The sequence below is a fragment of the Lutjanus erythropterus genome, chromosome 14 (assembly GCF_056507025.1).
Source record: "Lutjanus erythropterus isolate fLutEry1 chromosome 14, fLutEry1.hap2, whole genome shotgun sequence".
In the NCBI taxonomy this organism is placed as follows: Eukaryota; Metazoa; Chordata; class Actinopteri; order Lutjaniformes; family Lutjanidae; genus Lutjanus; species Lutjanus erythropterus.
In genome coordinates, this window is record NC_139330.1 from 25,058,531 (window position 1) to 25,085,852 (window position 27,322).

A 27,322-nucleotide genomic window follows, 5' to 3' on the forward strand; every position below is an offset into this window, starting at 1 on the left:
CTGGGGCTTATTCTTGGTTTTGTGAAATGGAGCTGAGCTGGTGCCAGCTGCTGTGGTGGGTGGGGAAAAATTGCTGTCTCTTCGATGGGCAAGAAGTTGGTAGAGTTGTGTGTGTGTGTGTGTGTGCGACTCTCTTTGCAGTACCTTGCTACATTCCTCTGTACTTTCAGGCGCCTCATGCGATGGCTGGGAAGTCCTTGGCACAAGACCAGTGGCAAAAATGTGTTGTGAAAGTAAAGTTGAATAGACACTTTCTACAGCAGGAGTTTTATAACATTATTAATTGTGTTCTGAATTGCAATAATTACTGATTCAGAGTGCTAACATAATTTGTTGTTCTTGCTATTACATGGAAAAAAGTCTGCTGTGCAAAAGGGCCATTAATCACATACAATGTGAGCACATGATCTACAACAGATCACTGGTAACAGCTATTGTAAATAAGTCTAGAGATGCCTCCCACAAATATCTAATACAAACTGTTCATGAGTTATGAAAGAGGCATTGGCTTAAGTATAGGGGGCAGGTCTAAAGGCATTTACAAACCAACAGCAACATGAATAAACAGCACCAAACTGCAAATATTTCAGGCAAGATTTTGACCTACCTGACTATTCAGATCAAGAGCAACACAATTTTGAGAATAAATGATTAAGCTTCTAAAAATAAATTGCATGACAGCAAAAAAGATGTAAGTAACATCAAGTTAGTAAGACCTGAGGCTCCTTTTACTTAATAAAAAGAAGAAATAACAACATACCTTGTACAGCCAATGTAGAGAAAGGAGGAGAACTGCTTGGCTCAGTAGCTGAAATTGTTTCACAGCTGCAACAGGACATATTTTAAGAGTGCACCAAGTTTGAAGAGGCAGAGTACTGATGTGAGAGACCCAACTGATCTGAAGTAGCAGCTATCCATAGGTGAGATGTTTCACATGATTTGTAACAGTTCCAGATGTGCGCAGTGTATCGTAATCCGACAGGACGGGGTTTGCTGAGTTGGAAGTTCTAACAAAGACATTTCCGTAGACTGTTCAATCTTCATATACACACAATCATCATACTGACGCTCATTTGCTCCTCTCCACATGCTGCCTTTGAAATCATTGTCTTTGTAGTTGCTTCCTCCCTCTCGTCATGTAAACGATCGGTGAAACATGTATGAAACAAGTGATTCGCCATGTCGAATGTCTTGAACGTGACGCCGCCAACCACACACAGTTTGATTTGTCAGATGTGTTCATGCCAGAAGTGAAACTCAGAAGAATCAACCTTAGTCTGAAAAAAGGCCTTAACTTGCACTATTGAAATTGGAACTCTATGCTGAGACCAACTGGCAATTTCCCTGTCAGTATCGCAGAAGAGCTTTGTGACTCCCCCTGGTGAAAATCTGTGTTTTTGTAACTTAGTAGACTATTTAAGGCCTATCCATAATGAAGCAATATGTTTTACTACTATTACTGCTACAACCATTGTCATTACACTTATGGTCACTAATACTGTCATTACTGCTATTCTTTTCTGACTGCTATCCCCATTAAAGTGCTATTACGACTGCTACAGCTAATATTTCTACTGTGATTTCCCGTACTGCACATTTCAAATTGTACTGTAAATCCCTAATGAAAATCAAATAACCCCTGTCATCTTTCGTTTGTTGCTTGACACTGCTCAATTAATAGAGCCACACAATGACAATTACTGCCCGAGCTGGGCCAGTGAAACCAATCCAAGTACGGAGGAACATCCGGCATTGTGATGAGAATGTGTATCGACCGCTGGGCTCTTAGCCCTCACCTCACTGCCATCTCCTTCCCATAATACTGAGAGGAAATCAATGCCTCAGATACGAGTCCATTTCCTATGTTGTAGAAGCAAACTCATGTTGCCTTACCCTGTGGGAAATTTCACAGGCTCTTTGCCCAGTGAGAGTGAGGGGTATGCCGGGGAGATTGAGATCTATCGCAGGACAGGGAAAGATGACGATGAGGTAAGAATGAGGCTGACAGATGGGGGTGGGGATGACACATTGAAGTGGATTAGATGAAAGAAGTGGTGGCAAATGGGAACATATGAAAAGGAATTTATGACATAAAAATAAGAACTTGAGAAATAAGTAAAAACAACAAGAAAAAAGAGGGACAGCAGTGAGACAGCAATAACGTCCACACAAGAAAAAGAAAGCTTCGCTGTCTAACATGAGAGAGTAGAGCATAAACAAAGTGGCATAAAAGGAGCAATCACTTTGTCTTGCTGTGTATGTACGTCTGGGTCTCTGGGTATAGCCATCAGTTTGCCGCAGGGAAATGCAGGGTGACATGAACTCCGTTTTACCGCTAAGAGGGCGGAGGAGAGGGAGGGGGGCTATAAAAATGTAAAGTGACAAATGTCTTCTTGAGGAGTACAGAGAGCAAGGGATTGTGTTCTTTGCTCAACTGTGTATTTCAGAGGGATCACAGAGAGATGATATTAGCGAAAACTCATGCTATAGCGTCTTTTGTATTTGTCTGCATGGTGCATAGATGCATGAATGAAGACTGGGTATCGCTATATGGTTACTCTTAATACCTGCCATTGGGTCGGATTCTCTGGGAAGTCAGATGAGCCTGTCTTTAAATTTTCCCAGACAGAGTTACAGTAAGTAGTACATTAGCCGGTTAAAAAGAAGCAGGAGGACATTTTTATTTAAATAATTTCATTTTTGACATTATATTTGGAGGTTATGTTGGTGGAAACACTACTGCTTTTGTCTACAAATCCCAGATCAAGAAAATATAAAAGTTTCTTGTTGTAGTTTAAAGGTCCACAAAAGTGAGTCTCTAGAATAAAATAAATATTAAAACAGTAATGTAAAAAGGCTCAGTTTTTTAAGTAGAACTTTTTCTGCTCCAGTTTCAGGGCTTGCTGTACTATACACTGCATTATCAACAAATGCAAAACCCTGGAAAACACATTTTCTGTAGTGCAACAAGGGGGTAATTGGTCAGAGTGTCTGTATAGGGCAAAGGATGCAACTTATGGCCCAGTGTGTATTTGTACAGTATGTTTGCGTGCAACCATGTGTGTGTGCGCGGGTGTTTTGGAAAAGGCATTGGTGCAGAGTAGAAGAGAGTAGCAGTGGGTGTGATTTATTCATGACGACGAATAAGTGACTCACTCGATCTGGAGCCACTCTGTTGAGCTAGAGCTAAAGTGGGGGAGTGTGTGTGTGTGTGTGTGTGAACGCATGTGTGTGCGTGTGTCAAACCGCATCTGAAAATGACTTTCATTTTCAAGCTCATCATCAAACATGAAAATAAAAAGCTGTATTACTATATTAAAAAGTCTTCATCTGAGATTTATTTTGGTATTTCAAATGGTTCACCATATGCAAGATGTAATCATGCTACAGTAAATGGGCGTCAGTACTGGCTGATAGAAAATGCACTCATTGATGCTTATGGATCCCCGCCCAGCTCAAAACGCAGAGCTGGCTCTCTAAAATCTTTCTAAAAGATGCATTTAAAGCTGCAACTGGCAACTTTGCATGCTGACATGTCTAAATGACAACAGGTAATGTTTTTATGAAAAGTTAAACTTAGAAGTCATTTTCTAACAGCACTAAGACATTTTTAATTGCACTGTTACCAGGGCCTTGAACTTCAACCAACTGTTGAAGTTTGGCACAAAATAGGTTACTGTCCCATCTTTAGTATAACAGTAGAAAAAGGACTATGACTTTGTAGCATTATGGAAGCACTGCCGTATTGTGATACGTGATGTATGAGCTATACAAACTGTACCAACCTGTCAAGCAAATAACAAAAGAGTAGAGCCATCATTATCAGCAGTAGACAAAATGCACTTTCGAAGATGCAGCCTAATGCTGGAAAACAGGTTAAAAAAAAAAAAAGCCATCTGATGTTTCCCCAAAGGCAGACATTAACAATGACCTAAGCACAGAGTAACGTCTTGTTCAAAGGTCAATTGGGTAATATTGAACCTGGTCTTGCTGCTCCAGTTTGACATTTTGATGAACTTATAGGAATGCGGCTTGTCCACATGGAATCAAAATCAGGTTTTACTTGCTGACACTGCTCTTTCACAACAGTTGAAATTATGGCCACAATTATACAAACCTTAATTATGCATACCTTTCAGCCAGCAATTAGCTAAAAGCTACTTAGCTGCTAGCTTCAGCTTAGATAAGAGATAGCATTTTACTAGCACTTACTATTTTACTAATGCCAGTCAGAAGTGGCAAATGTACACCCATTATTTAAGTAAGTAGAAGTAACTTCTGTAAAAAAAAATAAATAAATAAAATAAAATACTCTGGTAAAAGTAGAAGTATTTAATCAGCGTCTCCAATAAAAGTGGAAAAGTACTGGGTTTGAAAATGTACTCAAAGTATAAAAGTTAAAAGGAGCATTCTGAAGGACATTTTACCAGCTGTTTCTTTGCAAAACAAACTGAACCTCACCTTTTCTTTGCAGCAGACTCTAGAGACTGTAGACTGTAGAGGAGTATAAAGTACAGATATTTGAGTTAAAATGTAGGGACTAAAAGTAAAAAGTTGCCATGAAAATAAATACCCAAGTAAAGTACAGATACCTTAAAACTTTACTTAAGGACAGTAACAAAGTATTTGCATTGATATTATTATTATTATGATTATTATTAAATGTCAAAAATGTCAAAATTAAAAAACAAACAAACAAACAAATGTTTTGTCAGAATACTACTGTTTTTATTGATCAGACGACCTACAGTGAAATAAATGTGCACTAGAGCGTCTCTCGTTGACCGTCCAGCTGGTTTATCTGGTTGCAGTTTGGTAGGTCAGAGTCATCTACTTGGGGCTTCTGCTGAAGTCAGGAACCTTGCATCTACAAAAAAAAGCTACTCTATGGCCACCAAATATTCCATGTAGGTGAGTTTTATCCCCACACTGTGAGCCTGTGGATAAAGCAGGAGTTTAAGTGACTAAAATATGAAACATCTAAGAGCATAATGTACTGCAGTTATGTGTCACAAGTTTCTTCAAATAGCCAAGAAGTCAAGTTTGTCTAGTCTAGTTACATTTTACATCACAGTGTCACAGTTAAGGATGCATTCAATTACTTTTTTGTATTGTTTGTACATATGTTTTCTTGTGGCCACCATAAATGTACTTCATTGACCAAATTTGGGGGCTTAGTGGCCTATACATACAGTATACATACAGCAACAAATGCAGTACATCAATTTGTGAAATGGAAAATATTAAGGATCATTCATTCAATTTGACTTGACAATTGCAATTACTATGTGATACACTGAAACTTTATTGGATGCTATAGACACACACACACACACACACACACACACACACACACACACACACACACACACACACACACACACACACAGAGAGAGAGAGAGAGAGAGAGAGAGAGAGAGAGAGAGAGAGAGAGCGAGAGAGTAATCTATGGCAGAGTGGTCCAAAGTTACATCGGTCTCAAAAGGTGGAACTGGAAGATGTTGTCTCTGAGACATAACAAACATTGCCACTCCCACCTACCCTGAAGGTGACACTCACAGGGACCCTGGCTCTGCTGCTCCTGAAATACATGAGGATCATCTTCCAGCTGGCAGAAACTCAATCCGCTCCCTGTTCTCTTCACCTTACTCACTGATGGATTGACAAACTGAGGCTGAGGGGGCGGGAGACCACTCAGTCTCATCACATCAAACAAACCACCCACATGGAGGATGCTGCTGGCCTTATGTCAAATTCACAAACTACGGGTAAACTTTTTCCCCACCTCCTCGTCCTCCCCCTCTCTTTACAGTACCTCCATGGCCAGCCCGCTCTATCCTGTCAGACATTTCCCCTGAGGAGACTGAGTGCTGGCTTTGACTCATCAAAAATTGAAGGGATTACACAAGCTCAGTGTGTGTACAGTATGTGTGTGTGTGTGCGTGCGTGTGTGTGTGTACTGTTGTGGTACAGCCAGTGGAGACTGCCACCGTGAGGAACAGAGGAATAATGCATGCAGACTGATAGCAAAGATGATAGAGGAGGAATAACAAATGGCTATGCTTCTCAAAAATATACTATGGAGGCCCTGCAGATTTTCTTTCCATCCATCCTATCAAAACTTGAATTTGAATTAATACTGTCACCTTGAAAGGAAAAATGTATAGAAAATTCAGAAGGTTGGAATGGAAATTTATAACACCTTAATGAGACTGGTACAATGGCTGTGTGCAGAAGGTGGTTGAGTGCTTTAATTCACAAGTAGGTGTATTTATGCCTTCAAATTGGAAAAGGATAAATTTTGAACCAAATTAGCCAAATTACTTTTTAACAGACTAACAAACACAAAGTATGTGTTTTGCAGTATTATAATGAAAAAGGTACAAAGTGTGCACATCCAAACCCAGCTGGGTAAAGGAAAAATGCAAAATATAAAGAAAAAAGAAAAGTTTAACAAGGCAACATTACCATCAAGGTAATGGATGTCAGGAAACATCCATGTGAAAAAGAGCAAGCTCTAAACCCTATATTCACAGTTAATTGTATCATGTGATCTAACTGGAACTCTGATTTTTGTCTGTATATACGGTACATCAGAGATATGCATGATTAGGCAACCAAGAGATAACACATTGCTGCCCTTGCTAGTCGGTACCAAGAATACTAGGCAGCAAACTGCCACTAGCCAGGGCTGCAGCCTCAGTTAAGCTGCATTTTGATATAGAAAATCAAAATAAGGCTGTATGTAGCCTGTATCAGCATAAACTGACAGATAACCACTTGACTGGAGCAATGTGGATCAGGCATGTCGATGTGTTTTTTTTTCTCTCATATTTTCAGTTTTATATTCAAATAACATGTAAACAACATGGTAAAATGAAAATAACTGCAACAGACTAGAAAATACAAGAAAGAAAATTTATATATATATATATATATGAATAAAATAAAAGAAGGAAAAGAAAAGAGCTGCCAGACATACATACCTTCAGTATTATGATTTTCAGGATGTCACACAGTCAAGTGTTACAAGGCCACAGGTAAAGGGTAGGCAAACATATTCAACAATTATTTATCTGTGACATAGTCAATGAATGGACCCCATATGCTCAAAAATCTACAGATTTGTAGGACTGTATTCTCCAGATGGTTAGCACCATCTTTTTGGCAGCTACCAAGTAGTGTCTGAACATCCAAAGAGTGCCAGTTCTGGGACAGGGGGAACGTCTCTTCCACAGAGCCGAGGGAACCGCTGAAACATTTCACACCAGTAATTGCATAGATGAGGACAGAGCCAGAAAAGGTGCGTTAAAGAGTCTTCTGTAACTTGACATCTGTCACATAGTGGAGAAACAGACGGTTACATTTTGTTCAATTTGGTCTTCAAGTAGTGGAGTCTGTGAATGAGTTTGTATTGAATCAGTCTGTACCTGACGTTAATTGAACAAGTTTGAATTCTAGTTAAGCCTTCATTCCAAATGTCATCAGACACCTCCAGATTCAGCTCAGTGGACCAAGCATTTTTCAGATGGGTAGGCATGTGGATGTTGACCAGCAAGGACAGCAGGCTACTAGTGCCAGCACTGCTAAGATTAGCCACACTCAGTGACTCAGGGTGTTTTTTTTCTACTTTTAGACTGGTCACCCAGGCTAAATTTGACTGTTTAATCGACAGGGAAATTAGTTGTTTGCAACATCTCTAATCCCCTTCACACTGACGTTTGCCTAATCAAAGTCTTTTCGAAATGGTGGATCATAAAAATTCTGGGAGCTTGAGGATTACATCTCTTTTTTCTTTTGACGATTTTTAGCCATGCTGATTTGACAATTTTGTAGGTTTTTATTGATGTGTCTTTACATCTGTTGCCATGGACTGCCATGAAATTTGATTCAGACATTCATGTTCCCCACAGGATAAACTGTAGCAACTCGTGGTCTCTTCAATTTGTATCTATTGTACCGCCACAGTCAATTTCAGTTTGTAAAATACTTTGGTTATGACTGAATACCAGCAAAACTAATGACATTCCCATCAGCCCCAGCTGCTAATTAGTAGCTGTAACCATGCTAACACGCTAAACTAAGATGGTATTAGTATTTGCTAAACATCAGCATGTTGGCGTTAATATGGCGAGCATGTGGACGTTACACAACACAATATATCTAAAAACGACTTCATCAGTGAGTATTTAATTACTGAAATACACAAACTGACTGTTACCATGATTATGGGTGTTATGGTGATTCTGTACAACTAAGTATGAGTTCAGTGGACTGGATAAGAAGTATACGGGTCACTGAGAACATAAATACACAAATACTGACAAAGCATGACTGATTATTTACATTATGGTTAGCTACCAGATCACATCAGCTTAAATCAGGTCTTTCAGAAAGAGTACAGTACTTATATATCAACGAGGAAAGCAGGGAGAACCATGTACTGACACTCAAACAAAGGAAACTATCAGTCAGGTTTTGTTTTTGATCATAGCTTTGGTAGAGTTACCTGTTCTATAATCTATTTTTTATACCATTGTTTTGTGTGAGATCGCAGGTGTAGGTGTGTGTGTGTGTGTGTGTGTGTGTGTGTGTGACTCACTGGTGACAGCACACGGAGGTTATGAAGGGGCCACCTGGCGCAGTGTTGCCTCTGTGTCATGAAGCAGATGACACAGGACTCATTTCTCCTAGTGGGAGTCCTGGGAGAGATGCAGCACAGTCTGTCACAAACTGGGGTCGGGAGTTCAGCGTGTGAGGGGGAAACAGGCTGGAGGCAAAGAACAAGAGAGTCAGTCAGTGTGAAGGAAAATTCGTGTAATTGCAATTAAAGAACTAACTTCTTTTTGTCAACACACACCTCAAACAGTAAAGAAAAAGACATTCTGATGAGCTGACAAAAGAGCCTGCCACAGACGAAAAAAGGTTTGGATTAACTTGTTAAAACATTTTTTGCAGCCTAAAGATAAGCTCATAAGTGTGAGAGGCCTGGAATGATGTGATCACAAGCTCCACATACATTATGTAGTAAAACAGAATTACAATTATATTGTGCAGACATCTTGAAAATTGCAATTAATTCACAGTTTACAAAATCTATCAAATGCACATACATATATGGAATTTAGATAGAATGAAAAGGTATGAAAATTACATATCATCATTATAGTGACCTGCTGCATCTGCATTTGGAAGACTGCTTCTAACTTTGGCTGAGACTATTTGAGAGTATTTTCTGTGAGTTGTTCAAAGCGCGATAATCAAACACAGCCATTACTGTAATTAATAATTACTTAATGTAATTAAGTAAAAATACAAGATAGACTCCAAAGTGCTATAACTGTCCCTAGGTAAGGACAATGTAAAGAATGACAATAATTTCCAAGATGCAGCAGATAAACGCACTCATAGTGTTTCTAGAGAAAGAGTGCAAGTGAACTGGACAGCACGATCGACTGTATCATGAGGAAATACACAATGTTGGAATCTGAACAAAAGTCAGCTTAAATAATCTAATTAATTCTCAAAGGAAATCTTAGAAGCCACGACAGTATGAAAGTTTAAAAATATATTGCCAAATGTCAGAATTATAGCCTCTACAAAGGGAAAACCAACCTACCTTTACCTTGACATTTTAAAAATGTGAGACTCTCTGGGGTCAGAAAATGTGTCTCCCAAAAGGGTACAGTATGGTGTCGAGAACAATATGTTCTCCACACATTTTAATATACACAGGTTATAATGTATGCATTCCCCTACATAGAAAATAAACTAGAAGCTTTAAAATGTTTTACATTTTAATTTGTGCATTAACTCTTACAAACCACATGCAGCTTTAATTACTGCCTCCTTGATGTGCCAAAAAGAAACTGGTCTCAGATGAATTGTACACAAATGCTTAGAATACTCACTGTCTTTACTTTCTGTATCTACTTTCATCAAACATATACACTGCTCACTTTTCTAAAACCTCCACTTACATCATGTTTATTGGTATGGCAATCTCATTTTCACCTCATGCGAGCCAGGGGCCAGGGCTGGCTGTGACGGGTTGGCAATGTCTGCCATGCTGGCACAGATGCCTCAGCTAAAGGCCACTGGGTCTGCGCCTGCTGCTATTCAACAAATCTGTCTGTCAAAGTCGTCTTGGGAAGGCAAGTTGGCCAACAAAGAAGTCATTAAGTAGGAAAATGAGAGCGAGAGCGAGAACAGAGAAAATATCTAAAGCTCCTCACAGTGAAAATGGTTGAAAAGGAGGAGAAAATACAACACAACATAAAACAGTGACGGAGAAAACCTTGAAAGGAGAGATAGTACACAAAATAATTAACAGGGGGGACATGAGAAGGAAGAAGCTGTTGCCTCACTTAACAGTTCTCCCATGTCCACAGGAAAAAACACCCAGCTTACCCTCTTTCCTGAGTTACAGCACCAATCAGCAAGTCTTTGCTCTCACTCTGACATGCAACAAAATGAATTAAAGTGAATTCATTTTGTTGCAATGGATGGCAGAGTAGAAAACATATGGAATAAGAAAAAAAAAAAAAAAGGAGCCTATGCTGTTGCATATGGATTTTGACCTTTTTACTTTCCTTAAAAGACAGTCAACTTCTGTTGTAGGCAGAGTGACTTAACAGCTACAACATAGCATGTGTATAAAGTATAAAATGGAAAGCATCACAGGGTAATTAAAAATCCATCAAATCTAATGTTAGCTGTTTTCTACCACAAAACATACAAAAATTGCCACTAAAATAGTGTAATTAATGAGAAGTAAACAGAGAAGCTTCAACAGGCCAACAGCTAGCCTGCTTCTAAACACTAGGGGGAGTGGTTGGCACAACTGATCTACAACTACATGTTTGTTCAGATATGTAATCCTTCACTTTCCCTGTGTAAATACAGACCTGATATTAAGTGGGTCAGTTGTCTCTGTGTGGTCGAGCACTTGCTTTAACTGCGGCGTTGTGATAGATCTGATACCGTCTCCATTAAGAGAGGATGATATTTTTTTCTGAGTGTCTGACCCAGGACTGATCTTGGTTTCTATCCTGAGGTATGGAGACAGCTGCAGAGCAAGGCTGCCAAAGGGAGCAGCTATCATTGGTAACCTCCTGCAGCATTGATAATGGCAGCGTTTCTTTTCTACCAAGGGGATCATCCAGCCTCTATCAACAGGTTTAAAGGCCTGTGAACGCCCCAAAGGAAAACACAACATAGTTAATGAAAGTTTACATCCACTGAGACTCTGTGTGCAGTGGAAATTGTGTTGTGCTTTGATTAGATTATGATCAGAGTGAGTTTTAAGGTCAAGTTTAGACATGTACATAAATCCAAATGGATAAGGACCAGGAGGGAACATGAGAAGAGAAAGATTGAAAAAAGAATAAAGATGGACCCAAAGTCTCACTGGTTCATGGGATTCATAAATCAAATGTTTCAAAATATATATATACATATATGAATAGTTTCTCAGATATGACTTTTAAGTTAAGATCAAATTTGTCAGTGTCTTTCATAAGCATGGACCTGGACTGCACAAGGATTTTGCAAGTTTCCTTCACCCAGTAACTGTTATTAGGTTATACACTCAGTCAGTGGTAACTCAGGGCCAAAAATTTCAATTTATTATTGATATCTTAATATGACCTAGGTGAGCTAAGAATATCATCAGTGAGAAGCTTAGCTTTTCGCCATATTCACTCTGGTCTAAACATATGGAATCCCATAAATCATATCTGATCGTTATTATTCATAACTTCCCAATTGATCAGCAACTAGATAGTGAAAATGTGGACGGATGTCTGTGAAATAATTTGGTACATTCATCTACAGTGCTTTTTATCTAGTGCCATCATCAGGACAGCATTTGTCCAATACTCTGGTGGTTTATGATCAAATACTTGCAAAACCAACGACTAATCAGCTACAGCTAAATTTTGTTCTAATTAGCTAATGCATACAAACACGCTAAACAACAATGATGAACATAGTTAACATTAGCAAGTTAGCATTGTCTTTGAGAGCATGTTAGCATTGGCTCAGACCACTGCTGTGCCTTAGTAGAGCTCACTGACATAAATTAGAGATGGACAACATGAGAGCCCCATCAATTGAAAACCAAGTATCTTGATTGCCCTCTGGTGATTGGCTGCAGTATATGTCATAAATCCTGCCTTCTCAGTGTTATTAGATAGGACAACTAAAACATCAAAGTAGGTGTCAAACCAATTTTTATTATTTATTTGATGCTATATTGATGCTAGTTATTTGATGCACCTCATCATTGACAGCTGAGCACTACTCAAAATTAAGTTAGCAAGCTTTATGGGCAGGAACTCCAAAGTCCTGCTTGAATGCTTGTCGCTACTGCGCAGACTATGGCTCCAAATGACATCACCAGTACAAGATGGCAGCACTCATTTGCAGGACAGTTTGGCTTTAGTTTTGTACAGTGGGCGGAAGTGGAGCTGCGGCGTCCATCTTTATTTACAGTCAATGGTACAGCATCAGCAACACATCATCAGCTAACATGACTGTAGACTCAAAAGTCTTGTTCATATGCGTGTTAAATGTCTTTGTTCAGACTCTCCACAGCTGCCACCACATCTAAGAGATTGGCTGGGTGTAAGAATGTGGGGTCCGGTTGTGACAGATTCCTGGGCATAAGATAAATATGCGGTAGGATTAATCCATGTCTGCCTACCAAGAGAGATATTGGCATGTCTCTGTGATTGTTTATCAACAAAGTCGGCACTGTAAGAAAGCATCTCACCAAAAAATATTTATACAAGCAGGCATGTGTCCTTACTATGTTTCAAAGTATTTGTCAGTCAGTCAACACTGAGGATTTCCAACTATATATTTCATTATGCAGGCTTTTCATCTACAGCTTGCAAGTGTTTAACCTTAAAGGCTCTATGATGACAGCCTAGAATGTCTCCAGATTCAGAGGAGCTGCCAGGATACACAGCAGCCTCAGCAGTTAAGGTCAATCCACTCATTGTCATTCATTTCTAAACAAAATCAAAGGGTACTTGATTGCAACTAATCAAGACAGGAATGCCCTATCATGACAAGTCTCAGTCCTGAGATTCGAGAGTCTGGCTGTGACCTGACTAAAGGTTACTAATGACCTCAATGCTGTAAAGCCAGATATGAAACAGTGCCATTTGGACGTTCTAAATGTTAACTTTCCCTTGGTCTACAGACCAACAGGCAAGCAAAGCAGCAGAGGTGGTGGTGGTGTCCTATTTTTGGAGGGGCTATCAGCAACCCAGTGACATAGGTCTGAGTGACAGGACAAGTGTTGCGTAGGACCCTCCCCTCGTTCGTTTGGGGTAAGCATTCCTCAGTGTAAGCAGACACAGACCCCCCCCCCCATCATATTTTTCTCTCCTACTCCCTCTCGCTTGCTCCCTTGGCCTCCCTATGATGGTCGGCCCACTCTGGGCGTGGGTGGGTGCACAGAAGTGTGTGTGCATGTGTGTACGTTCAGGTGTGAGATTCGGCCTTGGAGGTGGACTCAGAGAGAAGTCAGCGCCTGGACAGTGTGGCAGAGCTCTCTGAGGGGGCCCTGATCACTGACCATGGGGCCAATGCACTGAGGGCCCCCCAAGCAAAATCAAAACAAAACCAAAGCGGAGCAGAAAATAACCAAGAAAAAGAAAAAAACTAAAAAAGACAGAAAACAGAACAATGGTTGCAGAGGAAGTGATAATTACATTGTCCGGCGGAGCGCCATGGGGCTTTCGTCTCCAGGGAGGTGTGGAGCATCAGAAACCACTCCAGGTGGCTAAGGTAAGGCAGGTGACTCAGCAGGTTGGACAGAGGCAGTCTTTTAACAGTTTGATTCAACAACCTTGCTAAAGAGAAGTGAATCATCAGCTGAGATACATGAGGTAGAGATTTAAGCAGCTGTGAACAAAGTTGATATGGAATATTGGCTGTCATGCAAGTTTGGAGCTTGAATATGAGTCATGAGCTTGTTTGAGAGTGGTCTTCATGCAAAGACACACCAATGATTGATTGGGTGAACTTTAAACTTCAAGTTCACCTGGGAATGTAGGGCAACCCTACTGCATATCTTCCACTGAGTGCTGCCTCTCTTACAGCTCAGAATTCTGGTGAAATTAGAGTGATACTGACCAGAAAATCTGAACTAGTCTTCATCGGTTTCTTAGGTTATTTTTGACAAATTATTTTGACTTTGTGCTGCTTACTGACACTTTTCCTCAGCAGTGCTCTGAAATACATTGCAGCAGATATAGGTTGTTTTATTGGCTGTCAGTTTCTCTGTATAGTGAGGATCTTATGGATACTACACACCATTCAAACATGACCATGATCTGATTTATGCCACTGAACGTTTCCACTACGTCATCGTTTCAGTAAGAACTCAAATCATTCCAGCCATGCTTGATTATGTTTAAGTTGGCAGGTTACCTGAGATTTATTTGGACCAATGAGTGGGCAATGACTGTCATGAAAGTCGGAGATTTATTTCAGTTGGTGAAATCACTATGGTTCAGGCCAGACTCAAGTCACATTGGTGTCTGTGATGTAAAATAGTGAAATTATGTGGCTTTGTAAAGACTTTGAAAGAATTACATCTACATCTTGTATAAAAAGGTCAACTGAAAGAAAACATTCAGTGTGTAAAGGAAGCATTAAACCTTATAGTTCTCATACAGAGCCTCTCAGCTCAGTTTACTCCCCTAGAGCAAATTCTTCACAAGAATTTGGTGTCCACATTTGGCACTGGTGAAGCAGTCCAGATCTGAATTGTGATCTCCATTTGAGAAAGCAAGGATTAAGCATGCACGCCAAAGCTTTCAAGCAGGAAAAAAGGATACTCAAGTGCAGTAAAGCTGTAGTTACATTTTCTGACTTCCTATTGATCCTACAGCATGCTGTTCATATGTAATCAGTATCCATGTCATCATGATCTGTGACATGACACGTGACAGCACAGTCACTGCTCTTCACTCTTCCAAACTTGTCTTTGCTGTTAAAAGAAACCTGGGCTGACTTTTCAATTAAATCTCTATATAGAAAGATATTATTTCTGGATATGAAAGTTTAGGTTTTTAGTACACCTGCGCACACATAATGAATGCAGATATGATCACATATCACACATACGTACGGACCTACACACACGTTCAATAATTGTTGAGTGAGCAGAACTACTTTTCCAGGTGGCTATTTTTGGTTGAGAAGCAGCAGGTCATGGGGTCAGCCAAGGTGTGTGTTTCAGCTCAGTACTTAAAAATTAACCTCATAGACTATTTTTGTACATAGACCACTCAGTATCTTGCTGCTTAAGACACGCAACTTTTTTTCTCGGTTCATATGTAAAGGAATTCTTGGTTTCTAATCCTCTGTTGTGCACTATCTTGTTCCAGTTCAGGAATCACATGAGCTGAGAATAAATTACCAGGAGAGAAACCAGCTTGCTAACAAGCTTTTCAGTCCTGATTTTCAAATAAATCTCACCTTAAGTAGCTTTAATTTTTTTTTCACTTTTTCCACACCATATGACAATATCACATATATATATAGTCTCTATGTGTGTTCCAGCAGTTCAGCGATGTTTCACAGTGTCCTGGTCATCATTTTGTTCACATTTCCCAAGCAATTCAGCCTGACTATTTTAGTATCTTTGATTTTTTTTTTTTGTAGAATTAAACATTGTTTGTGCGTTTGTCCACATTACATATTTGCAATCCATTATCCCTTTGGTTGTTCAGTGGGATTAAAGAATTCTGTTCAACGGAAGAATTGTGCACTGGGTCACGCCCCTTTAACTATACTGTATGTTAAACCTTTTCTAATATCAGTTATAATGTTGCATCAGTAGAACAATTCTCATTAAAATGAATCTTTACTAAGAAAGAGGCTCATTTTGGTTTGAGAACAATGTGGTATGGATCGTGCACCATTAGATTATATCTCTGAGACAGTCACAATAGTCAACAACAACCATTTCTGACAGACAGTATTTAGCATCTTGAAAATGGCTGCTCTTTAAAATTTAAGTCCCACATGTAGTTGACTTATCCAGAATGTGGTGGTATGTACACAGAGCCTGAGGACACCAAATCACCTTTATGGTGGTGGATGACAGCTGTTTCTGTCCGACTATCCAAAACAGCATGCTCCTTCACCCCTGAGAGCAGGAAGGTGTTATCTTCTCAGGTCTCATACTATACTGACCATAACAGGTGGAGCAATTTGGGCCTTCACTGAAAGAGCCGGTGTGTCAGTGCATGGTTTGTGTCTGTGAGCCAGCATGCAAATGTGTTTATTTATATGCGTTTCTGTGTATTTCTGTCCCAGTCCATGTGGTGTGTGTTTGTGAGAGCATGTAAGGGTATTATAACCGTTATGACTTGCAACCACAAGGTGACTGACGGAATGAATAAATGACATCCTGTAGCACAAGCAGGCACAGGCCACTTTGAAAGGCTTAGCTAAATGGGGATGTGGGATTTCATTACAGACAAACCAGAATAGCTGGAAAGAAATCTACAGTAATTAGGCCAACCAAAGCAATGCTTCCTTATCTCTGAAATCCAACATACAATATTAATTTAATAAATGGCTCTGTCTCCATAGAGTGCATTCAACACTGCAGTGACTGTCTTTGAATTTATTATGGAACATGTTGACATAAACCTGAGGCAATTTAGGGTGGGCATAACGCCATGGTCCTGACAGACCTTGGGCACAAATAGCAAAGCACCAAATGAAGATGGCTGCTGGCTGGCATTTCCCTGTTAAAGTGTGTGTGAGTGCCTCACTCGAGCTGCAATATGTGGCATATGTCCGCAGCAAGATCAAGCTGTCAGGACAAAATCTGCTCTCTGTCACTCACTATCACAAACCGAGACAAGACAGCAGCATACCTCTGTCAAGTTGTTTTTTTTTTTGTCCCTGCAGTTACAACAGTCGAACATACAATCCAAAAAGAAATAACAAATTAGCATGAAGACAGACAGCAAAAGACTGTTGATGTTTGTACCAGTTGTCTCAGTATCATCTTCTAAGTATCTACAGCACATCACAGCTCTGTCAAACCAAAGCTGTGCACTTGAGGCTTAAGGTTTGACCTTACAAATTATATCTGATAGGATAAAGTCCTGGAACAATAGAAGATAAATTAGTCAGCATCAAACAGGCCATGCATAGCTGCAAGTAAAATGCCATGTCAGGCTAGTAAATCTAGCAACTCAGTTCCCCAACTGGGTAAAAAAAACAATGGCAGAAAATTCTTCTTTCAGCCTCTTAAATATGGAGATCCCCTGTTTTTCTGATTACCATCCTATTAAACTGCACATCTTTGGTTTTCGGAATAACAAAGCAAGGCTTTTTAAGACGTCACCTTGGACTTTGAGAAGCTGGGATGGCCATTTTTCCCTGTTTTATTTTATAGACATTGCAACCTTAGATTAAACATGACAATTAACTTTGGGGTTTGTTGTCATAAGACAATTTGTATAAGGCCAAGTAAAAATTTACTTCAGGCAAGGAGATTTCTGACCCATTTTCCCGACCATTAATGTTGAACCCTGCTTCTATATGACTGAAATTTTTCCTTCCTTTGCTTGTGCAGGTGCGTAAACGCAGCAAGGCATGCAGGGCTGGGCTGCGGGAGGCTGATGAGCTGGTGTCCATCAACGACCAGCCATGTGGAACTCTATCCCACGCCCAGGCCATGGACCTGATCGACAGCTCCCCTGGGGTACTACACATCCGGGTCAAAAGGTCAGAGAAACCAAATAATTATACTAGTGATAAGCCATCACCAACCCCTCTTTCCATAAAAGTACTAAAGTATTGGACATGATACTTCCTCCAGTGTTGCCATGTTTGTTGTTGTCAGAAGCTTTTCACTCTTCTTCTTTGGAGTAACTTTTCATTCTGAGTGGTGCCCTCTAGTGCATATATTGCTTATAATTCATAAAGGACACATGGGACGTACTGTATGTGGGCAGTGAGTATGTAAAGACTTAATATCAAATCCAAGGGTCTTCATTCGGCCCCATCAATATTGTAAACTCTCCACTTATCTACAGGGTGCCTGCTGGTTTTCAGTCCGTGGTGCTTGTGACTCGTGCCCCATCTCCCCGTATAGATAAAGAGTACCGCGCTGCTCTACGTGCCATGTCACCCACCCACACCCACCATGCACCTGTCCGTGAGGTTCACCGTAGCCGCTCCTCCCTGACCAGTGGTTTGACATCTCCACCTGGTAGTGAGGCTTACTATGGTGAGACTGACAGTGATGCAGATGTGGCAGGCTACGAGAGGCAGCGCAGGCAGAAACGCCGCAGCCCCAGCAACTCCAACCCGGGGAAACCAACAGGAAGAGCCTCTCCCGAGGGTGGGGAGACGTCAGAGATGAGTGGCTATGACAGCGCTCCAGATGCACATGTTTTCCCTAGTTTGTTGGATGGACGTGGGGGAGATGGAAATGGAGGAGAGGGGCTACCGGGGGTGGCACGTAGGGAGGTGATTTACCAGCCTCCTGGTCCAGGAATGTGGTCCTCCCAGACATCCACTGAGACCTCCTCCATCATCTCCTCAGCAGATGACCAGGGGCCACGTGATGGAGGGCAAGAGGAGGACAGCGGCTTTCTCGAGCCAGCCAACGTGCCACTGGTATCGCCTGAGAGGGCAAAGGAAGCCCTGATGCTGGGCTCTCGCAGCCAGCTTGTGCCGATGGTGGGTCCTGTGAATAAACCCGTTGACGAGGAGCTCACAACAACTTACATGGAAAAGGCCAAGCAAGCCAGTAAGTACAGCTGAAGAAGAAAAACACCAACCAGTGCCTCATATAGGTTTATATACATTCCTGATAAAGGTCGCTCACGTCATTACATTAAATCTCTTGTATGATGCATTCATTATGTTATTATTTATATTATTTTCTATGTGTTATTTCTTTGTGGCATCTGCTTTGCAGCACAGAAATACATCACTGAAGAGAAGATCAGCTGATCTTCTCTACTATCATACACAGGAAGAAAAGTTCTCTTTGTAAAAATAAACCTTTACTTCTCTAGGCAACGATTATATGTATAGTACTATATGGAGAAAAACTTAAGTATTTTCAGAGTTTTCAATAGTAAGTTCATGTCTCCACACCTTGAACACCAAACTTATAAGACAGGTGATCCAAGTTTTAAAGCACTTCAGTACCTTTTCATGCCCATTGAGGCCTGAAAATATAAACTAATACCAACAGTTATCATAGCAGCAGCATTTGAGTATTCTGGCTCATTTAACCTTACAATCAACCACCATAACTAGCCAAATATCTGTCTGTTTTCTTGAAGTATTCCAGTGTCAACCTAAGCTGTGTTAAAATAAGCATGGCCAATGAAGTTTACTTTATTTACTTCCTGTTATGTGTGTAAAAACCCCAGTGATCAGTCTGGGAGCACTGAAAAGCATCTACAGTTTGTTTTAGGTATCAAGCAGCAAAGCAGACATATTCTCATTTTCCCTGCTCCTCTCTCCCTCTCTCACTGGCCTTACTATTTAATCAAATTTATGAAATAGTACAACTGTGATGTGCTTTGCAGCACAAAATAGAGAGACATGTCCATTAAGCTAGATGATAAAATGAAATGCCACAGATGTAAAAGGGAGCATGGAACAGTCACCTTGACTTGCAGTTGAAGATTGTGTATATAAAATGTTACAAAAGGAAGCTCATGTTTAAAAGTGTTTAAAATATATCATAATGTATCATTTCTAATTACTGAACCCAGAAAAATAAAGTTATATATGTTACTATTTTTGGTATTCACAAACCTCAGAGAGAAAAGACAATGATTCATACACTGACACAACAACAGATACAGAGCAGTGACACTGAGCAAGCATTCTTTCCTACAACTTGGCATCCTGTCCATCATCCATAATAAGCCCAGGAAAAGGACAGAGGTGGGCTATTTGAAGTCAACGGGCTGAGTTAAGGACTTAAATAAATTTACTTTTGTAAACCCCCCTTGCCTCTGGGTGCAGGTTTAACATTCTAATGTCCTACTTAGGAACCCCTTCCTAGACAAATTAAGAACTCCCTTCACGTGGCAGTGCATATTAAGGTAACAGAATTAGGTTGCCTATGATAATCTGCTTAATACCATAACAAGTTAAAGGATATGTTGTGGCTACCCTTTGAAGTTCTCCTTCCAGTCACCTACAACATGCAACTTTCCACTTGCTTGCAAATATTTTTAGTTAAGTTAGATGTCAGAGTACATAAGACTAATAAAGTGCAAATTTATCCTTCACCCCAGCTAATGTGAGAAGCTGAAGGCTTGCCTGGCATTTTCCCGGAAGTGCTCCTGTAGCAAGTTAATATATGGATGCCTTTTGAAGGCATGTGAGTCAGGACAAGTTTAGATGGTCATGTCAGAGTCAGTTCTTGGTTTAAAGGTAAAATCTGTTCCTTCAGACCTCTCTGATCTTACTGCAGTAATTATGTTATGCTGTTGTGAAACAATTTCTAACAGCTATGACTTTCATACCCTGCAGAACTGAACCGAGGGGATACACAGCAAGACAAACAAGTAAAGGAAGCCAAAAGCAAGTGTCGAACAATAGCGTCTCTACTGACAGATGCTCCCAACCCTCACTCCAAGGGAGTGCTGATGTTCAAGAAGAGGCGTCAGCGCTCCAAAAAGTACACTCTCACCAGCTTTGGTAGTGTGGATGAGGATAGGTGTCAGGACTCACAAGAGGAGGATGGGGTATTCCCTGGCAGCGAATCAGAGTTTGATGACGATGGCTTCTCATCAGTTCCTGACCCAACTTGGGATAGTGACTACTTGGATATGCTGGAGAAGAGGGCAACTGCAGGCACTGAAGGTCGTGGTGATGGGGCAGAGGATGCCCCGAGTCCAGGGTTGAGTGAGACTGCAGGCAAGGGTGCTCAGTTGTTTGAGCAACAGAGAAAGAGGGCTGCTGAGCATGCCAAGAAGGTAGAGGCGTCACAACCACAGGCTGCCCCACAGTCTCAAGTCCAGGAGCAGTCTCAGTTGCATCCAGAAATACAACCACAGATGCAACCAAACCTCCAGCCCCAGCAGATGATACCACCTTGTCCTACAGCCATACAACAAGAGCTTTCTCAGGCTCCAGGTCCAGTTGCAGCCCATGGAATATCGAACGGGAACCTATCCTACTCCACAGTTAGTACAGCTAGCATGGTAATGTCACCTCCACCTGTGGCACCCAAACCAGCCACTGCCTCAGTGACTGTTCTGACCAGACCTGCACCACCAGCTGAAACTCCATTACCAGAATTATCTACTAGTAATGTTCTCAACAGAACAGCTCGTCCTTTCACTCCTGGCTTTATCAGCATTAGAGCTGCAACTGCCCCTGTAACGTTCCGACCACCTGTTGCAAAGACATCCCAGCGTCCTGCTTCAGCAGCTGTTGTGCCACCACCATTCTCCACTGCCTCTGAAATTACTATTACCCCTACACCAGTAACCTCACAGCCACCCCCTGGTCCTCCACCATCATCTGTACATCAAGGTCCCCTGCCCCTGACACCAGAGGCTCCTGTTACCTTTCATCCACCAGCCATCTCTACTTCTGTGGAGAAAATGCAGTCATCACCACCAATAACCACTGTTCATCATGCTCCATTCGTACCTGTGCTCCCAGTGGCTATGTCTTCAATGCCTCCTCCACAGGCACCAATGGCTCCAGCCCCAGTTCCTCTTGTATCTCAAATCCCTGGTTTATCTGACCCAGTTACACCTGTGTCTCCACTTCAAGTTCCAGTTGCTCAGCCACTTCCACCTCTATTCCCTACAGCCCCGGTTGCTCCAGTGTCGGTGGTCTCCCAGCCAGAAGCTGTAGCTCCAACCCCTGTTCCTGGTCCATCAGGTCGCACAGGAATTTTACTTGAGGCTCGACGGCGTGGCGGCAAACCCAAACCTATGTTTAATGTGCCAGATGTCACAAAGAAGTCCCCCAATCCTGATCTACTGTCTATGGTGCAGAACCTGGATGAAAGGTCTGTCCGACACAAACCTGGACAACCACTGTCTGAAATGACCTATGATGGTGCAGAGGAAGAGAGGAGTGGTGAATCCGGCATGGGGAGAGTGCCTCCTCCAGTGGCACCCAAGCCTAAGGTCATCCATGAGGCCCCACAGTTTCTTCAAGCAGGGGGTAAGGGGGCTGAGCTGTTTGCCCGCAGGCAGAGCCGCATGGGTATGTATGTAGTGGACACCCCACCCGAGACCCATTACCAGCAGGAAGTCGCCTCGCACAGTACACCCCAACTCCTTGACTCCTCCCTCAATCCTTCCCTTTCCTCTCAGTGGAAATACTCCCCGAATGTCCGTGCCCCTCCACCAATTGGGTACAACCCACTCCTGACGCCCACTATCCCCACAGGGCCTCAGAGAGATGTAGGCAAGCCAGACAACAGGGGTAGAGGAGGCTCCCAAAGAGAGGGCATCAAGGCTCTGGATTTCATGAGGAGACAGCCCTACCAGCTCAGCTCTGCCATGTTTAATTATGGAGGCAGTGCTGCCAATCTGTCAGCCATGCCTTCTTACCAGGCCCAAAGGCAGCAGCAGGGCGACTACACTATGGTGGGCAGCTCGTTAATCTCACCTAAGCAGATCCCCATCAAAACAGCCCGTGTCTATGAGGTCAAGCGATTCTCCACACCCACACCCATGTCAGCTCCCACTTTGACTCCCAAAGTCATTGCACCCCGTTCAGCCACTACCCTTGGAGAACGTTTGACTCATTCAGGCATGACCTCCCCACCGCCTGCTCTTTTCAACCCAACCCCAGCCCCTCTCCCTACACCAGCAACAGTCAGTGCCCCATCACCAGCTTCACCTCCTTCCCAACCAGCTGGACTGCCCAGCCTCCCAAAATTTTCTGCACCCCCTATTCCAAACCCTGTGCCGCATGCAGTCCCTACACCCTACACTCCAGTATCATATACCACTGGGCTCCAGAGTGCCAAGCAGTTCCAGAGCGCTCCTGAGCTCAGTATCCTTGCCTCTTTGCCCCCACTCAAGTCCAACTCAGTTCAAGCACCCAAACCACGTTTTGTTGCCAACAAAGGAGGTGTTCAGGCACGTGTCTGGAGGCCTGGGGCACTCTGAACAGCAGTACATCTATCACCACCACTTGGACTTCTTTATGTACTATTATTATGTGCTGTAATGACTACTCAATTTTGTTAATTGGCTCATTCTTTAATTTAAGCAAAAATGCCAAATATCCATTGGTTCCATTTTCTTAAATGTGACAATATTATGCTTTTCTCTTCTTGCATCATTGTAAATCGAATATCTTTGGGCTTTGAGTATTTGGTCAAACAAAACAAACATTTTGAAGTTAGCCTTTGGGAAATTGTGATGGGCTATTTTCTAATCAATTCATTAAATAGTAAAAAAGAGACAAATTAATGAAAATAAGCACTCCTACATCCATTATTTTAAGGCTCAGCATCAGCTCTAAACATAAGGTGATGAGGTGACTCAGTTTAAAGTTGAAACCCAGAAACCAGTCAAGTTCTTAAAATATGTTTGAACTTGAATAATTGTAATAGATCATAAACATCAACTTGCTGTTCAAAATGCTGCTTATCACATTTATTTTGCTGTCAACACATTTACTCACACATGTATCTGAGTGACAATAATAATAGAGTATACTAGCACATACTGTATACTGTATAGTCCACCATATGCCTGTCCTGGGGGAGGTTTGTGTAAGGCTTCTGGAGATCTCTTTCTACTAATGTAGCAGAAATACCATCTAAACAGAGCCTGTACTGAATATTCTTTGAAACTTGAAATGTCTGAAAGATGTTGAAACTGAATAGTTGCGGTTCTGACCATAAGATTAAATCACTGAAGATGTCTGTTGTAGTATGTTGACAGGTGGAGGATCATAAAGCAAAAATAGACTTTCATCTTTGAATATGTAGTTCTGTTATTCAGTACTTGTCCCACTAACTGATTGCGCAAAATGTTTTTTACCCATTCTGTGTGTAACATTATCAAGGATAAATCCATGATGACCTTGATCCAGGGGTTTTAAAGATGCATGACCCATTGAAAATTGTAAAACGCATCAGCTCACCATGATGGAACTGTATGTGATGACAAGGTTTGCTCTTGCAAGTGTTTGTGAGGTTGTGCCAAATACCTCTGCTCACTATAACCAGAGAGAAATGCTATCTTTTTAGCATGGGTCACATTCAATAAGTGCCCAGGCTGTCACTGAGTATACACTTGTCACTGGATATCACAGCTTCCAATTGCCACTTAGGCACAACAGAGCCTCCTTAGTATGAGTGTGGTCTTTGCAGATATATGTAAATTCTTAACTTTTATTAAACAAATAACACAGATGAAGGAATGTGTATTTTGTTTTGTTTAATCGTGATTTAATCTTAAGTGGTGCAAGAGAAAGTTGAGTGAGTGGGAGGCACCAGCATTTATAAAATGGTTCAAGAAATGAGAGTCGCTGTGGAGGGGGAATATAGGCAGTATATAGGTAGGTCAGCTTACTGAATGTGGTCATAGCCCACTATTTCATATAAAGGGTTGTGGCCTGATTTCATGGCAGAAAATTGCTACTTACAGTATGGTTGAATTGTACATAGTTATGAAATCCCACAGCCTGTAGAAGTTTAAAGATGATGGACAGGAAAGTTTGGTACCTCAAGTTTGTTGGTAAAGCTAATGAAGCTGATGAAAAGAAGCACAGAAATTTAGCTGGTGTCTTTCCATTAGTAATGGTTGTTATTTAAAAAATAAGGGATAAATGTATTTAATGGTTATACACCTTGAGAGACTAAGAATGTTATTGGAAACAAATAAGAAGCAAAGAAATGAATATGATGTTTTCTGCTGTGGAATTCTGGGGGAGAGACTTTTGTTATTTTTTACCATTTTTAAAATACAATTTCTCTTAAAGCTTTGTCTTGTTTTCATAATATCATGGCTATGAAAAATCTAGAGTGTGGATATAGTTGTGTTTAGGTGTAAAATATGATAAATCAACATGTTTTTGAATATAGTTGGATTAAATAATAAGTGTGAAAATGTTTTATGTTATTAATGCTGAGTAGAGGTTTATACTGACTAGGACACAAGACATTTTTAGAGGAATAAAATTAGATTTGAAAGCCCTCCTTTTGTCTGATATGTCTGATTCTACACTGCCCTCTTTTGCTGATTGTGTGATCCTGCACTTTTCTTTCAATTTATGTATTAAATGATAATATTCACAATTGAACAGTGCAATAACTGTATATTAGTTCTAATAAAGATATATATGTTTAACTATACACAGAAAAGGTAAAATGCTTTACAGGCTGTTTTTTACACACACACAGACACACACAGATATTGCCATGTGATTCACTCATTCATTCAGATCATTTTTTTGTTATTTTCATTGAAAAAACAAAACTATTATATAACATCATGATGACTTTTGTTGGTGAATATACCAAACAAACATGTTTTCTTACATCTGGAGAACAGAATTTGTTTTCCAGTGCATCTCTGTCTCATCTCATCTACTGTCCTTCATAATGCTTCATAATGATTGTGTCATACACTTTTCCCTCTTCAAAACATTGCACCTTCTGCAATCTGGAAATGTCACTTGCAATTTCAACATTTTGATTAAACGTGCAGCCACAACCCAGCCCATTTATTATTCATTTTCACAGCAATGACTCCATTCACTTAAGACCATATGAACATGAATGAATACGCAGTTTTTAGCTGACAGATATCTGGCCAAAGATTAACTGCAATGTTACTGGCAACTTCTGACGGACAAGAAAACCTGAATAAAATTCTGACAGTTGTTTCATAAAGCAAGATAGCTATATTGATAATCAAGCCATGCTTACTACACCATATTCTGTTCCACATCAATAAAGTGTCTGACCTACCAAGGAAACTAAGACAAGCCTGGTAATGCAACTTTCCAGGTCTGCTTTGAGTACTGAATTTAAAATAAGATAACTAATTAAACAGACACAGACTGCAACAGGATAACTAAGTAAAGTGTTAATGAGGCTGTTATGTCCAATAGATTAATTGGTCCCATTTGGTAAAACTATAATGGTACGATTAGGGGAAAACTATTAATAGAGATAACTTTTTAGGATAAAGGAGAGACAAAAGCAGAGAAAAACATATGACATGCATGCATGCGAGCAATTCTAGGCTTTGCCACTAGAGGGCAGCATGTTGAAAGATATATTTTAAGGAGACAGGCCAGCCAGACAGACAGTTGAACAGCTCAGATAGACAGACACCACCACCATATCCATGAGTTAGCTGCAGAGAAAACACAGAGGATCCAATTACAGGACTCAGTTTAAAGGAGCAATATGCAGTTGTGCCTGTTAAAGGTTGCCCAAATAGCGAGTTGGAGCCATACACTGTCTGCTAAATAGAATGAAATCTTGTTTAATATACAATTTATGGTTGAAGCAAGGTGTTTCCCCAAGTCCCTCCTCCCCAGACTTGGAGAAGCTTTGCAGGAGGTTGCAGGAGCTAAGGATGCGTGCAAAATCATGAACTGAAAATAGCAAGCAATGACAAGTCCTCCACTGTAAGTTGATCCGCAGTTTTTAACTGTCAGTTGTCTGTCAATGTAAAATTAAGCCCATTATCCTGAAACCAAAAGCCCACTGACTCTGAAAACACACACCCTGGACCGGAGTTAAGTGACTGGCTGCCTTATTGCCTGCCAGAAACCATTAACATATTGCTAAATTGATGACATATCATGGTCATTTTATGATTTATTCCAGTAAATATATTACACATTTCTCATTGAGTGTCAACACATCAGGTCTTTTCTATATACCTCTGTTCACCATTGAGTCACAGGGAGGTGGCATGGTAGTTAGAGTGACTCCTGTTACCTGACAAATCATGGTATCTATCTACTGTACCAGCGACCATGAGCAATGCCATTAACCACTGATGGATGTTTACCTATATACTTTTTAGAAATTTAACTACATAACAGCAGCAGCAAAGCACTTAAAAAATAGTGGTGAGTGGTGAAATTATGGGAATATTTGTTAGGGCTCCAGGCCGACAAGCTGCTGGAATTCTACTATATCTGTTTGGATTCTTCTTCTTGTGCCCTAAAACCATCTGGATCTCAGAAACCAAACAGCAACAGTTCAGAAACTCTGCAGAAGGTGGGGCCATCACACAAACTTTAGAGTATGTTTTGGCCCAGAGCTTTTGATCCAGGAACAAAGTTCTTTTTTCTTGAT

General features: G+C 40.9%; 1 protein-coding gene across 1 annotated transcript; it reads left to right on the forward strand.

Annotated features, from left to right (window-relative positions):
* The first annotated feature begins 13,438 nt into the window (after positions 1-13,438).
* Positions 13,439-23,272, forward strand: synpo2la (synaptopodin 2-like a). The gene is made up of 4 exons (XM_084735768.1): positions 13,439-13,800; positions 17,618-17,769; positions 18,081-18,799; positions 20,551-23,272. Exons 1-4 carry the CDS (start codon positions 13,699-13,701, stop codon positions 23,157-23,159), a joined length of 3,582 nt encoding a protein of 1,193 aa, XP_084591894.1. The 5' UTR covers positions 13,439-13,698; the 3' UTR covers positions 23,160-23,272.
* Positions 23,273-27,322: the final 4,050 nt, after the last annotated feature.